Here is a 17,552-nt window from a genome sequence, read left to right as displayed (position 1 = left end):
TATTACCCGACTACTGTTCTGCGGCTGCGTCAAACCCACTTGACTCCAGACCTGGTGACGTCACAGGGTCTCTACGGTGCACGGAGTTCACGCACAACTCCGCTCGCCGAAGATGAGGTTGTTCCCTTGTCTGCTGGTGGCCCATGGCAGGGTGGCCCGGCGGATGGGGCTGGGGCCCCGCTCCAGACTGGACATGCTGCGGAACCTCCTGACGGCGCTGGTCAGACATGAGCGTATCGAGACCACGTGGGCGCGGGCGGACGAGCTGCGTTTCTATGCCGACAAGGTCAGACTTCCGAGTCACGGGGAGGTCACCGTACGGCCAGCAAATCCTAACATACAGCCCCTCCCCCGAGGTACATGCAGCCCCCTCCTCCAATGCAGCCCCTCCTCCTAACCCTAATATATACACAGCCCCTCACTGACCCCCCCCCCCCCCAATTATATACACAGCCCCTCACTGACCCCCCCCCCCCCAATTATATACACAGCCCCTCACTGACCCCCCCCCCAATTATATACACAGCCCCTCACTGACCCCCCCCCCAATTATATACACAGCCCCTCACTGACCCCCCCCCCAATTATATACACAGCCCCTCCCTGACCCCCCCCCCAATTATATACACAGCCCCTCACTGACCCCCCCCCCAATTATATACACAGCCCCTTACTGACCCCCCCCCCCCAATTATATACACAGCCCCTCACTGACCCCCCCCCAATTATATACACAGCCCCTCACTGACCCCCCCCCAATTATATACACAGCCCCTCATTGACCCCCCCCAATTATATACACAGCCCCTCACTGACCCCCCCCCCCCCGAATTATATACACAGCCCCTCACTGACCCCCCCCAATTATATACACAGCCCCTCACTGACCCCCCCCCAATTATATACACAGCCCCTCATTGACCCCCCCCCCAATTATATACACAGCCCCTCACTGACCCCCCCCCCAATTATATACACAGCCCCTCACTGACCCCCCCCCCCAATTATATACACAGCCCCTCACTGACCCCCCCCCCCCCAATTATATACACAGCCCCTCACTGACCCCCCCCCCAATTATATACACAGCCCCTCACTGACCCCCCCCCCCAATTATATACACAGCCCCTCACTGACCCCCCCCCCAATTATATACACAGCCCCTCACTGACCCCCCCCCCCAATTATATACACAGCCCCTCACTGACCCCCCCCCAATTATATACACAGCCCCTCACTGACCCCCCCCCCCCCCAATTATATACACAGCCCCTCACTGACCCCCCCCCCTCAATTATATGCACAGCCCCTCACTGACCCCCCCCCCCCAATTATATACACAGCCCCTCACTGACCCCCCCCAATTAGATACACAGCCCCTCACTGACCCCCCCCCCCAATTATATACACAGCCCCTCATTGACCCCCCCCCCAATTATATACACAGCCCCTCACTGACCCCCCCCCCCAATTATATACACAGCCCCTCACTGACCCCCCCCCCCCCCCAATTATATACACAGCCCCTCACTGACCCCCCCCAATTATATACACAGCCCCTCACTGACCCCCCCCCCCCCAATTATATACACAGCCCCTCACTGACCCCCCCCAATTATATACACAGCCCCTCACTGACCCCCCCCCAATTATATACACAGCCCCTCACTGACCCCCCCCCCAATTATATACACAGCCCCTCACTGACCCCCCCAATTATATACACAGCCCCTCACTGACCCCCCCCCAATTATATACACAGCCCCTCACTGACCCCCCCCAATTATATACACAGCCCCTCGCTGACCCCCCCCCCCCCAATTATATACACAGCCCCTCACTGACCCCCCCCCCAATTATATACACAGCCCCTCACTGACCCCCCCCAATTATATACACAGCCCCTCACTGACCCCCCCCCCGCAATTATATACACAGCCCCTCACTGACCCCCCCAATATATATACAGCCCCTCACTGACACCCACCCCCCATTATATACACAGCCCCTCACTACCCCCCCATTATATACACAGCCCCTCACTGACCCCCCCATTATATACACAGCCCCTCACTGACCCCCCCATTGTATACACAGCCCCTCACTGACCCCCCATTGTATACACAGCCCCCCCATTATATACACAGCCCCCCCATTATATACACAGCCCCTCACTGACCCCCCATTATATACACAGCCCCTCACTGACACCCCCCATTATATACACAGCCTCTCACTACCCCCCCCATTATATACACAGGCCCTCACTGACCCCCCCAATATATGCACAGCCCCTCACTGACACCCCCCATTATATACACAGCCCCTCACTGATCCCCCCATTATATACACAGCCCCTCACTACCCCCCATTATATACACAGCCCCTCACTACCCCCCCAATATATACACAGCCCCTCACTGACCCCCCCCCAATATATACACAGCCCCTCACTGATCCCCCCAATATATACACAGCCCCTCACTGACACCCCCCATTATATACACAGCCCCTCACTGACCCCCCCCCAATATATACACAGCCCCTCACTGACCCCCCCCCCCAATATATACACAGCCCCTCACTGATCCCCCCCAATATATACACAGCCCCTCACTGACACCCCCAATATATACACAGCCCCTCACTGACACCCCCCATTATATACACAGCCCCTCACTACCCCCCATTATATACACAGCCCCTCACTACCCCCCCAATATATACACAGCCCCTCACTGACCCCCCCCCCAATATATACACAGCCCCTCACTGACACCCCCAATATATACACAGCTGCTCACTGACCCCCCCATTATATACACAGCCCCTCACTGACACCCCCAATATATACACAGCTCCTCACTGACACCCCCCATTATATACACAGCCCCTCACTGACCCCCCATTATATACACAGCCCCTCACTGACACCCCCAATATATACACAGCTCGTCACTGACACCCCCCATTATATACACAGCCCCTCACTGACCCCCCCAATATACACAGCCCCTCACTGACCCCCCCCAATATATACACAGGCACTCACTGACCCCCCCCCCCCTATTATATACACAGCCCCTCACTGACCCCCCCATTATATACACAGCCCCTCACTATCTCCCCCCCATTATATACACCGCCCCTTACTGATCCCCCCAATATATACACAGCCCCTCACTGATCCCCCCAATATATACACAGCCCCTCACTGATCCCCCCCATTATATACACAGCCCCTCACTGATCCCCCCATTATATACACAGCCCCTCACTGACCCCCCCCCCAATATATACACAGCCCCTCACTGATCCCCCCCAATATATACACAGCCCCTCACTGACACCCCCCATTATATACACAGCCCCTCACTGACCCCCCCTAATATATGCAGAGCCCCTCACTGACCCCCTACATTATATACACAGCCCCTCACTACCCCCCCCAATATATGCAGAGCCCCTCACTGACCCCCTACATTATATACACAGCCCCTCACTACCCCCCATTATATACACAGCCCCTCACTACCCCCCATTATATACACAGCCCCTCACTACCCCCCATTATATACACAGCCCCTCACTGACCCCCCAATATATACACAGCCCCTCACTGATCCCCCCAATATATACACAGCCCCTCACTGACACCCTCATTATATACACAGCCCCTCACTGACCCCCCATTATATACACAGCCCCTCACTGACCCCCCATTATATACACAGCCCCTCACTGATCCTCCCAATATATACACAGCCCCTCACTGACCCCCCCCCCCCAATATACACAGCCCCTCACTGACCCTCCCCCCCAATTATATACACAGCCCCTCACTGACCCCCCCCCAATATACACAGCCCCTCACTGACCCCCCCCCCCAATATATACACAGCCCCTCACTGACCCTCCCCCCCAATATATACACAGCCCCTCACTGACACCCCCATTATATGCACAGCCCCTCACTGACACCCCCATTATATACACAGCCCCTCACTGACCCCCCCAATATACACAGCCCCTCACTGACCCTCCCCCCCAATATATACACAGCCCCTCACTGACCCCCCCCCAATATACACAGCCCCTCACTACCCCCCATTATATACACAGCCCCTCACTGACCCCCCATTATATACACAGCCCCTCACTGACCCCCCCAATATATACACAGCCCCTCACTGATCCCCCCAATATATACACAGCCCCTCACTGACACCCCCATTATATACACAGCCCCTCACTGACACCCCCATTATATACACAGCCCCTCACTGACACCCCCATTATATACACAGCCCCTCACTGACACCCCCATTATATACACAGCCCCTCACTGACCCCCCATTATATACACAGCCCCTCACTGACCCCCCCCCCAATATACACAGCCCCTCACTGACCCTCCCCCCCAATATACACACAGCCCCTCACTGACACCCCTATTATATACACAGCCCCTCACTGACACCCCCATTATATACACAGCCCCTCACTGACCCTCCCCCCCAATATATACACAGCCCCTCACTGACCCCCCCAATATACACAGCCCCTCACTGACCCCCCCCAATATATACACAGCCCCTCACTGACCCCACCCAATATATACACAGCCCCTCACTGACCCCCCCCAATATATACACAGCCCCTCACTGACCCCCCCATTATATACACAGCCCCTCACTGACACCCCCCATTATATACACAGCCCCTCACTGACACCCCCCATTATATACACAGCCCCTCACTGACCCCCCCTCCAATATACACAGCCCCTCACTGACCCCACCCAATATATACACAGTCCCTCACTGACCCCCCCCATTATATACACAGCCCCTCACTGACCCCCCCCCAATATATACACAGCCCCTCACTGACCCCCCCCCAATATACACAGCCCCTCACTGACACCCCCCATTATATACACAGCCCCTCACTACCCCCCCATTATATACACCGCCCCTTACTGACCCCCCATTATATACACAGCCCCTCACTGATCCCCCCAATATATACACAGCCCCTCACTGATCCCCCCCCAATATATACACAGCCCCTCACTGACACCCCCCATTATATACACAGCCCCTCACTGATCCCCCCATTATATACACAGCCCCTCACTACCCCCCCCATTATATACACAGCCCCTCGTTGACACCCCCCCCATTATATACACAGCCCCTCATTGACACCCCCCCAATATGTACACAGCCCCTCACTAACCCCCCCCCCCCCCCCAATTATATACACAGCCCCTCACTGACCCCCCAAATATATACACAGCCCCTCACTGACCCCCCAAATATATACACAGCCCCTCACTGACACCCCCCTCCCCATTATATACACAGCCCCTCACTGACACCCCCCTCCCCATTATATACACAGCCCCTCACTGACCCCCATTATATATACACAGCCCCTCACTGACCCCCCCATTATATATACAGCCCCTCACTGACCCCCCATTATATACACAGACCCTCACTGACCCCCCATTATATACACAGACCCTCACCAACCCCCCCATTATATACACAGCCCCTCACTGACACCCCCCCCATTATATACACAGCCCCTCACTGACACCCCCCCATTATATACACAGACCCCCCCCCCCCCATTATATACACAGACCCCCCCCCATTATATACACAGCCCCTCACTGACCCCTCCAATATATACACAGCCCCTCACTGACCCCCCCAATATATACACAGCCCCTCACTAACCCCCCCAATATATACACAGCCCCTCACTGACCCCCCCCCATTATATATACAGCCCCTCACTGACCCCCCATTATATACACAGAGCCTCACTGACCCCCCATTATATTCACAGCCCCTCACTGACCCCCCATTATATTCACAGCCCCTCACTGACACCCCCCCTATTATATACACAGCCCCTCACTGACACCCCATTATATACACAGAGCCTCACTGACCCCCACATTATATACACAGACCCTCACTGACACCCCTCCTTATTATATACACAGCCCCTCACTGACCCCCCCCATTATATACACAGCCCCTCACTGACCCCCCCCAATATACACAGCCCCTCACTGACCCCCCCCAATATACACAGCCCCTCACTGACCCCCCCCCCCAATATATACACAGCCCCTCACTGCCCCCCCCCAATATACACAGCCCCTCACTGACACCCCCCATTATATACACAGCCCCCCCCCCATTATATACACAGCCCCTCACTGACCCCTCCAATATATACACAGCCCCTCACCCCCCCCCCCCCCAATATATACACAGCCCCTCACTGACCCCCCCCATTATATACACAGCCCCACACTGACCCCTCCAATATATACACAGACCCCCACTATCCCCCCCCCCCCCAATATATACACAGCCCCTCACTGACACCCCCCCCCCTCCCCTCTTACACTGCTTATTACATTATTTGCTGTCTTTGTCTTTCAGATTATTGATTACGGAAAATGTGGAGATCGAGATGAGAAAGCAATGAAGATGGCCGACTTTTGGCTAACGGTGATTATATGTGCACTGGGGTCCAACTGCTATCATCCCGCTAGATTATAGCAGTTATATTCTTGTACATAGGAGCAGTATTATAGTAGTTATATTCTTGTATATAGGAGCAGTATTATAGCAGTTATATTCTTGTACATAGGAGCAGTATTATAGCAGTTAAATTATTGTACATAGGAGCAGTATTATAGTAGTTATATTCTTGTACATAGGAGGCAGTATTATAGTAGTTATATTCTTGTACATAGGAGCAGTATTATAGTAGTTATATTCTTGTACATAGGAGCAGTATTATAGTAGTTATATACTTGTACATAGGAGCAGTATTATAGTAGTTATATTCTTGTACATAGGAGCAGTATTATGGTAGTTATATTCTTGTACATAGGAGGCAGTATTATAGTAGTTATATTCTTATACATAGGAGCAGTATTATATTACTTATAGTCTTATACATAGGAACAGTATTATAGTAGTTATATTCTTGTACATAGGAGCAGTATTATAGTAGTTATATTCTTGTACATAGGAGCAGTATTATAGTAGTTATATTCCTGTACATAGGAGGCAGTATTATAGTAGTTATATTCTTGTACATAAGAGCAGTATTATAGTAGTTATATTCCTGTACATAGGAGGCAGTATTATAGTAGTTATAGTCTTGTACATAGGAGGCAGTATTATAGTAGTTATATTCTTATACATAGGAACAGTATTATAGTAGTTATATTCTTGTACATAGGAGCAGTATTATAGCAGTTAAATTCTTGTACATAGGAGCAGTTTTTTAGTAGTTATATTCTTGTACATAGGAGCAGTATTATAGTAGTTATATTCTTGTACATAGGAGCAGTATTATAGTAGTTATATTCTTGTACATAGGAGCAGTATTATAGTAGTTATATACTTGTACATAGGATGCAGTATTATAGTAGTTATATTCTTGTACATAGGAGCAGTATTATAGCAGTTATATTCTTGTACATAGGAGGCAGTATTATAGTAGTTATATTCTTGTACATAGGAGCAGTATTATAGTAGTTATATTCTTGTACATAGGAGGCAGTATTATAGTAGTTATATTCTTATACATATGAGCAGTATTATAGTAGTTATATTCTTGTACATAGGAGGCAGTATTATAGTAGTTATATTCTTGTACATAGGAGCAGTATTATAGTAGTTATATTCTTGTACATAGGAGCAGTATTATGGTAGTTATATTCTTGTACATAGGAGGCAGTATTATAGTAGTTATATTCTTATACATAGGAGCAGTATTATATTACTTATAGTCTTATACATAGGAGCAGTATTATAGTAGTTATATTCTTGTACATAGGAGCAGTATTATAGTAGTTATATTCCTGTACAAAGGAGCAGTATTATAGTAGTTATATTCCTGTACATAGGAGGCAGTATTATAGTAGTTATATTCTTGTACATAAGAGCAGTATTATAGTAGTTATATTCTTGTACATAGGAGCAGTATTATAGCAGTTATATTCCTGTACATAGGAGGCAGTATTATAGTAGTTATAGTCTTGTACATAGGAGGCAGTATTATAGTAGTTATATTCTTGTACATAGGAGCAGTATTATAGTAGTTATATTCTTGTACATAGGAGACAGTATTATAGTAGTTATATTCTTGTACATAGGAGCAGTATTATAGTAGTTATATTCCTGTACATAGGAGCAGTATTATAGTAGTTATATTCTTGTACATAGGAGCAGTATTATAGTAGTTATATTCTTGTACATAGGAGCAGTATTATAGTAGTTATATTCTTGTACATAGGAGCAGTATTATAGTAGTTATATTCTTGTACATAGGAGCAGTATTATAGTAGTTATATTCTTGTACATAGGAGCAGTATTATAGTAGTTATATTCTTGCACATAGGAGCAGTATTATAGTAGTTATATTCTTGTACATAGGAGGCAGTATTATAGTAGTTATATTCTTGTACATAGGAGCAGTATTATAGTAGTTATATTCTTGTACATAGGAGCTGTATTATAGCAGTTATATTCCTGTACATAGGAGGCAGTATTATAGTAGTTATATTCTTGTACATAGGAGCAGTATTATAGTAGTTATATTCTTGTACATAGGAGCAGTATTATAGTAGTTATATTCTTGTACATAGGAGTAGTATTATAGTACTTATATTCTTGTACATAGGAGCAGTATTATAGTAGTTATATTCCTGTACATAGGAGGCAGTATTATAGTAGTTATATTCTTGTACATAGGAGCAGTATTATAGTAGTTATATTCTTGTACATAGGAGGCAGTATTATAGTAGTTATATTCTTGTACATAGGAGCAGTATTATAGTAGTTATATTCTTGTACATAGGAGGCAGTATTATAGTAGTTATATACTTGTACATAGGAGCAGTATTATAGTAGTTATATTCTTGTACATAGGAGGCAGTATTATAGTAGTTATATTCTTGTACATAGGAGCAGTATTATAGTAGTTATATTCTTGTACATAGGAGCAGTATTATAGTACTTATATTCTTGTACATAGGAGCAGTATTATAGTAGTTATATTCTTGTACATAGGAGGCAGTATTATAGTAGTTATATTCTTGTACATAGGAGCAGTATTATAGTAGTTATCTTCTTGTACATAGGAGCAGTATTATAGTAGTTATATTCTTGCACATAGGAGCAGTATTATAGTAGTTATATTCTTGCACATAGGAGCAGTATTATAGTAGTTATATTCTTGTACATAGGAGGCAGTATTATAGTAGTTATATTCTTGTACATAAGAGCAGTATTATAGTAGTTATATTCTTGTACATAGGAGCAGTATTATAGTAGTTATATTCTTGTACATAGGAGCAGTATTATAGTAGTTATATTCTTGTACATAGGAGGCAGTATTATAGTAGTTATATTCTTGTACATAGGAGCAGTATTATAGTAGTTATATTCTTGTACATAGGAGGCAGTATTATAGTAGTTATATTCCTGTACATAGGAGGCAGTATTATAGTAGTTATATTCTTGTACATAGGAGCAGTATTATAGTAGTTATATTCTTGTACATAGGAGCAGTATTATAGTAGTTATATTCTTGTACATAGGAGTAGTATTATAGTACTTATATTCTTGTACATAGGAGCAGTATTATAGTAGTTATATTCTTGTACATAGGAGGCAGTATTATAGTAGTTATATTCTTGTACATAGGAGCAGTATTATAGTAGTTATATTCTTGTACATAGGAGGCAGTATTATAGTAGTTATATACTTGTACATAGGAGCAGTATTATAGTAGTTATATTCTTGTACATAGGAGGCAGTATTATAGTAGTTATATACTTGTACATAGGAGCAGTATTATAGTAGTTATATTCTTGTACATAGGAGGCAGTATTATAGTAGTTATATTCTTGTACATAGGAGGCAGTATTATAGTAGTTATATTCTTGTACATAGGAGCAGTATTATAGTACTTATATTCTTGTACATAGGAGCAGTATTATAGTAGTTATATTCTTGTACATAGGAGGCAGTATTATAGTAGTTATATTCTTGTACATAGGAGCAGTATTATAGTAGTTATATTCTTGTACATAGGAGCAGTATTATAGTAGTTACAGGGCTCCAGATGGCGACCAAAATGGTCGCCAATGCGACTTAGAATTGCAAAATGGCGACAAGACTTAGTCTTGTCGCCATTTGCGCCTAGAGCCTCCGCTGCTCTGCCGCTTTAAGAAGAACGGGATTTCATACAGCAGGCAGGTGGCAAACCAATAACAGAGCTCCGCACAGTATAGAGCTCTGTTATTAGAGAGGAGGCTGCTGATTGGTCAGTATCAGTGTGCTGCTGTACCATTGGATGCTCCTCTCACACCCCCATTCTCCCGCGCTGAACACAGCAGCAGCTTCAGAGTCATGAAGACAGGGAGCCGCTCCATAGAACAGAGGTTAGCTTGAGAAGCGGATACTTAACAATCCACAGACTGTCACAGTCACCCCTGTGCTGCCGCTGATAAAGGCTAATCCTTATCGTCTTTACAACCCTGATAACACTCAGTGCTCCGTGTGAGCTCCCTGCCTGGGCTCACAAACATTCTTAATAAGGGAATAAAAGGGTTAATAGGAGCCGCTGGTCAAGACACTAAAAAGCCAGTGAACCATATCTCTTTCAATAGTCCTTGCTTAGTAGGAGGAGAGGTTATCTCCTCCTCCTAAGACTTTTGAAAGAGATATGGTTCACTGGCTTTTTAGTGTCTTGACCAGCACGGGGCTCCTATTAACCCTTTACATACTTAACATTAGCAAGTGGTGAGATGACTGATGATCACCTCACCACTTGCTAATGGCTGCTGCTGCCCAGTATTCCCCCCGCCTACCTACCTACCTAACTTTCTCTGCACATCTCCTATTTTATGCTAAAGTGGGGGGGAACCTTTTCTGGTGTGAGCCTGATAAGTGTGATTGTGACCAGTTCCATCAGTTGGCACACGTGCAGCGGTATGAGGGAGCACTCTGCCATTTGTACAGCCTACAATGCAGAGATGCCACCACGCTGGGGAGGCTCAGGTGTGGCTGGCAGTGAAGGTGTTAAGGCTGCCGGTCGTTAAAGTAACGTTAGGCTGATATAAGGGGCAGCCGCGCAGCCCACCTGCTCCTTGCAGGACTCTGATCATGCACCCTCCCTATCCGCCCTTCCCAAACTATGGGCCCACTTACCGGCTACAGCCCCCCTACTACAAACCCAAGGGGCCCTACTGGAAGCCTCCCTACCAGGGGGCCGATGAAGTCTGCCCTTCTCTTTAACTGCCTGGATAACTACCGGATATGGGCTCAGCTGTAGGCCTTGCTCAGCCAGCTGGGGCTGAGCCGCTCTTACACCAAAGTAGTAGGGGTTCAGGTGAACCCCAGAGTGGACGCGTCTGTTCAGTGTTCACTGGGGCCCCGTACGCTGAAGAGCCGCAAGGGATGGGCCCTACTGTGCCATGCCACACCTGGGCAGCATGCCGGACTGCGTAACGTCACCCCAGTCTGCTTTCCCCGCACTGTAGCCAGACAAGTCTTTTATTTTTTATTATAATTATATGTATTTTACATTTGGCGACTAAAAAATTCATTTGGCTCCTAAATTTTTCAGATTAGGAGCCAATGGCTCCTTGAGATTTTTTTTTGTCTGGAGCCCTGAGTTATATACTTGTACATAGGAGCAGTATTATAGTAGTTATATTCTTGTACATAGGAGGCAGTATTATAGTAGTTATATTCTTGTATATAGGAGCAGTATTATAGTAGTTATATTCTTGTACATAGGAGCAGTATTATAGCAGTTATATTCTTGTACATAGGAGCAGTATTATAGTAGTTATATTCTTGTACATAGGAGGCAGTATTATAGTAGTTATATTCTTGTACATAGGAGCAGTATTATAGTAGTTATATTCTTGTACATAGGAGCAGTATTATAGTAGTTATATTCTTGTACATAGGAGGCAGTATTATAGTAGTTATATTCCGGTACATAGGAGCAGTATTATAGTAGTTATATTCCTGTACATAGGAGCTGTATTATAGTAGTTATATTCTTGTACATAGGAACCGTATTATTGTCTTGCAGAGGGGAAGCAGTATTTTTGTTGTTAAAATAGCTATGTAGGTATCATACTTATCACGTATGAGTACATGTATATATTGTGATGTAATCATCAGAACTGAAGAGTCAGAAATTTTTCATGATCTCCAGGTTTGAAAAATGTCCGGGCCCCTGTCGGCAGATCTGTCCATGACACCGGCTGACCTGTCACATGTGCGCTCAGCAACTGGAGGCATCTGTGTTAGTCCATGTTCATATGTCCCCCCATTTTTTAGAAAAATGCAAATGAGCCTTTAGGAGTAAAGTGGACGTTGTCTTTACACCTAGAGGCTCTGCTCTCTTTGCAACTTCCGCACCCCCTGCACTTTGACCTTAGGAGAGGTGAGGGCCAGGCTGGATGACATTTTAAATTTCAGGCGCTGTCAATCAAAGTGGGGAGGGCGCGGGCACTGTAGAGAAAGCAGAGCCTCTAGGTGTAATGGTAACGCCCCCGTTGCTTCTAGAGACTAATTTTCATATATTAAAACATCATTTTTGTTAGTAATGCAGGCACATATGAACATTGCACCAACACAGATGCCTTCAGCTGCCGAGCGCACATGTAACCGGTCAGCCGGTGTCAGAGGGACAGATCCGCTGATGGGCCCTTTAAGAGTTGGGATTACATGTGGATGTTGTAAAATTTTGGTTTTGTGCTTCAATTTACAGGAAAAAGATCTAATTCACAAGCTTTTTAAGATTCTGGTTCCTCGTTTTAATTTACATAATGGTAACTACACAAATATGTACCAGATACCAAACCGCGAAAATCTGGACCGTGCCAAGATGGCGGTTATAGAGTACAAGGAAAACCCTTTGCCTCCTCTTCCAGTGCACAGAAAGGACAATGAGAAGACCCTTCTTAATCAGCTTCTGTTGGGTTATCGTCTGGACAATACCCTGCTGGCCCGGAGCTTCTGATTCTCCTCCTGGGATGTGACGGCTTCTGCCCCACTGTCCACATGCTTACAATCTATGAATCTGCTGCTTTGTCTCGTTTGTGATTTATGGTCTCTGACAATAATAAAGAAAGCAAATAACTCTGCGGTGTTTAAGTCCATTATTCAATCCCTGCCGGAGAAGGGGCCTCCCACCCAGTGATGGAGTAAATGTTAGCCCTGGTGTCACGATCAGTGGTGGGGGAAAACCCGACACTAAACACAGGAGCGAAGGGGAACAGTAACTGGGCCTGGAAACTAGGGAAGGAACAGGTCACAGTGCTCCAGACAAAAAAAAATAACCAGGAGCCATTGGCTCCTAAACGAAAAAATTTAGGGTTAGGGTTTTTTAGTCGCCAAATTTAAAATGCATATAATAAAAAAAAAAAAGGACTTGGAGAAGATGAGACGCAGGTCACAGTAATGAGCCAGCACTACATATAGGAGAATACAGCACCACATACCTGTCACATCCAGGGACATCTTCTGGGAGACAAGGTGACTAAAAATGGCGAATTGCAGGGTTTTGATTTTTTTTTTTCTGTTACGGCCTTCACCGAGCGGAAATATTTTTAAATATTTTAATAGCTTACACTTTTTCGGACGTGGCGATATGGAATATGTTTATTCTTTATCGTTTGTAAATTTTATTTGTAAAATTGGGAAAGGGGGCGATTTAAACTTTTAGTATTTTGGTGGGTTTTTTTTAAACTTTTAATTTAATAACCATTTCTTCCCTTAGGGGCTATAACCTGGATCTTTTCATCCCTTGTCCTATTCACCCTGATAGATCTCTATCAGGGTGAATAGGATCTCGCACATCTCCCTGCTGCTCTGTGCTTTGTGCTCACAGCAGCAGGGAGCTGAACATGGCAGCCACGGCTTCAGTAGCGTCCTGGCTGCCATTGTAACGATCTGAGCCCCAGCAGTGTAATCTGCCACTGCCACCAATGGAGTAGATGGGACCCTGTGGCCACCATATAACAATGAGGGGGGGCTTGTGGCCAGTGATAATGGGGGGGGGGGCGAGGGGGCTTTGGGAGAGCGCACTGCACACCAATGAATGTAATTAAAGAGGACCTTTCATGGGTCCAAAGAATATGAACTAAGTAGCAGGCTACATAGAGCGGCGCCCAGGGATCTAAGTGCACTCACTATTATTCCTGGGCGCCGCTCCATTTGCCCGCTGTGGCCCCCGGTAATTTCTCAACATTCGGTGCAAGTAGGAGGAGACGCCAGTGTCTGGACAGCGCTGCTGTCAGGGAGAAGGAGAGACACTGGCGTCTCCTCCTACTTGCACCGAATGTTGAGAAATTACCGGGCGAACGGAGCGGCGCCCAGGAATAATAGTGAGTGCACTTAGATCCCTGGGCGCCGCTCTATGTAGCCTGCTACTTAGTTCATATTCTTTGGACCCATGAAAGGTCCTCTTTAACTCGTTCATACAAGTGTCGCCAGCGGTATCACAGACCCGGCCTCAATAACAGGGCATGCGATCCGCGGCAATTAACCCCTCAGATGTGGCACCTGAGGGGTTAATTGCCGCAGATCGCATGCCCTGTTATTGAGGCCGGGTCTGTGATACCGCTACCTATACTTATGTTTTGCATTCATTGGTGGCGCAGTGGCGACAGCTCCTCCCCTCCTCCTCCCTGCTATCTCCCCATTGGTGGTAGTGGCGGCCGCGTCACAGTGGAGAGGGAGGGATTCCTTCCTTCTCCACTGTGCAGTGTGGTAGTGAAGAGAACGTAGGCTGCGCAGGAGCGCGGCGGTACAGTCGCAAATGGCGACAAGACTAAAAAGTCTTGTCACCAGCTGCAAATTTTGAGGCGGATTGGCGACTGTTTTGGTCGCCATGTGGAGCCCTGGGTCACCTCCTAGACAACCCTAATCCGGTCCCTGACTACCTATCAATATGAATAGACCTTGAAGGTAGGAATATTCATATGCTGTATACCTAGGCCCTTATATCCCTATAAGGCCCTGGAATGAGGTTAGAACCAGAGACAACCCATTCCTTCTTTAGATGGACGAATGGAAGTCTCTGTCTCAGGCCCAGATACAAACAACAGGGAATATAACAAACACAAAACAATAAGAAAAGACAAGACTTGGCTTAAAGTAGAAAACTGGCAACTCCAGAAGCAGCACAGAGTACAACCGACCAGCTAGTTAGAAGGCAGGAAGACAATCTATAAACCGCACCTCCAAGAGTGTGAAGCTGCTACTTATGGGAAAGGTAAATTACCAACAAGCAACACCTGAAGCAAGGGGTGTGGCATTCACCAAAACACAGACACAATAAGATCCACAGTGAACTTGTCAATTTAACCCACGAGTTGCCAGTCTCTACGCTCTTCTGATACCTGCCACGGGAACGTTCGTGACAACCGGGGACGTGACACCAGATGATTGTTTTTCCGTCCAGGCTTTCTCAGCCGATACGTGGGCATTACTAAGGCCACTTTCCCATCTGGCAGATGGGCTCAAAACCTGAATTGGGCTACTTTCACACTAGCGTTTTTTGCGAATCCGTCATGGATCTGCACAAACTCATCCGTTCAGATAATACAACCGCATACATCCGTCATGAATGAATTCGTTTGTATTATCTGTAACATAGCCAAGACGGATCCGTCTTGAACACCATTGAAAGTCAATGGAGGACGGATCAGTTTTCTATTGTGTCATAGAAAACAGATCCGTCCCCATTGACTTACATTGTGTGTCAGAACGGATCCGTTTGGCTCAGTTTCGTCAGACGAACATCAAAACGCTGCAAGCAGCGTTTTGGTGTCCGCCTCCAAAGCAGAATGGAGACTGAACGGAGGCAAACTGATGCATTCTGAGCGGATCCTTTTCTATTCACAATGCATTAGGGCAAAACTGATCCGTTTTGGACCGCTGAGCCCTGAATGGATCTCACAAACAGAAAGCCAAAACGCCAGTGTGAAAGTAGCCTTAAAAGGATCCGTTCCATTTAATACATCCTGATCTGGTTGTAATAAATCAAAACTGAACAAACCTGATCAGGTATGAAAATCATTGTAAGGCTACGTTCACACTTGCATTTTTGCCTGATCCGGCAGGGTTCCGCAAAAACGCTTCCGTTACTGATAATACAGCCGTCTGCATCTGTTATGACTGGATCCGGTTGTATTATCTTTAACATAGCCATAGTCATGAACACCATTGAAAGTTTTCTATTGTGTCTGAGACAATTGATCCGTCCCCATTGACTTGCATTGTGGGTCATGCCGGATCTGTTTTGCTCTGCCTCCCATGACGGAAAGAATTTCAGCTGTTTGCTCTCCGGTATGGGAATGCAACCAAATGGAGCAGAATGCATTTTGCAGTACTCCATTCTGTTCAGTTCCGTTTTGCCCCCATTTATTGTCAATGGAGACAAAACGTAATGGAGCGTTTTTCTCCGGTATTGAGATTCCCTGCCGGATCTCAATACCGGAATATGTAAACACAAGTGTTAAAGTAGCCTAAGGCAATGGGCGTCGGATCCGTATTTTTCTGTAACCTAAAAAAACTGATGATTTTCATACTGGATCAGTTTTGTTTAGTTTTGCAAACCAGACCCAAAAATGCTGCTTGCCGTGGTTTCGTGTCCAGCCTCAAAACGCAACTGAACTGAACTGATGCAAACTGATGAGTTTTGTCTCCATTGACAATGAATGGGAACCAAATCTTCTGCCGGATCTTAAAACCTGACTGAAAAGGCAGATGTGAAAGGACCCTAACACAAAGCAGAATTGTCACGTACAGGTGACGTCAGACGCTAACATTCAGCGCCGTCTTCAACATCATTAGATATCACAGAAATCATCCCCAGAGCAGTTATCGTAGTAATGTGCAATATTAAATGACCCTGGCAGAGGACGGCGCAATAAGATTTCCCACACTTTAATAAATAAAATATATAAAACATATAACTTAAAAACAAAGTGATCGGGTCTGTGGGTAAAAATATATAGATTTTTTTATTCATTTTGATATAGACCACTAGGTTTTTCATATTTATATTGTGTTTTATTTTAATTATTCAATTGTTTAAAAAAAATACTAACAAAAAAAAGTAAATTAATGATGACCTCATTTCCTTATAAACAGATTTAAATTTCAGCATTTTCAGTCAGTCCGGGTCAAGCCTGAGTAAGCTGATGGTTTGTTCGACGAAACGCGTTGCAATAGACCCGATCGCTTTGTTTTTAAGATATATGTTTTCTATATCTTATTTAGTAAAGTGTGGTAAATCTTAGCACCTCGTCCTTCACCAGTTTTTATGGGTTTTTTTTATCAGATGTTGCTTTTTTTTAAGTTTTATATAATCCAACATACACATGCAATATGTGAATCAGACAAATTAAGGAATGCCATATACAGAGACGATTCTGACAAACATTGCAAAAAGCAGCATATATAAGTACTAAG

General features: G+C 45.6%; 1 protein-coding gene across 1 annotated transcript; it reads left to right on the top strand.

Moving 5' to 3' along the window:
• Positions 1-84: 84 nt before the first annotated feature.
• Positions 85-13,216, top strand: MRPL17 (mitochondrial ribosomal protein L17). Its single transcript, XM_040412328.1, has 3 exons — positions 85-286; positions 6,471-6,539; positions 12,841-13,216. The coding sequence occupies exons 1-3, from the start codon at positions 113-115 to the stop codon at positions 13,090-13,092; spliced, it is 495 nt and encodes a 164-aa protein (XP_040268262.1). The 5' UTR covers positions 85-112; the 3' UTR covers positions 13,093-13,216.
• The last annotated feature ends 4,336 nt before the right edge of the window (positions 13,217-17,552 follow it).

The sequence above is a fragment of the Bufo bufo genome, chromosome 11 (genome assembly GCF_905171765.1).
Source record: "Bufo bufo chromosome 11, aBufBuf1.1, whole genome shotgun sequence".
NCBI lineage: Eukaryota > Metazoa > Chordata > Amphibia > Anura > Bufonidae > Bufo > Bufo bufo.
This window is presented reverse-complemented; position numbering and strand designations above follow the sequence as displayed.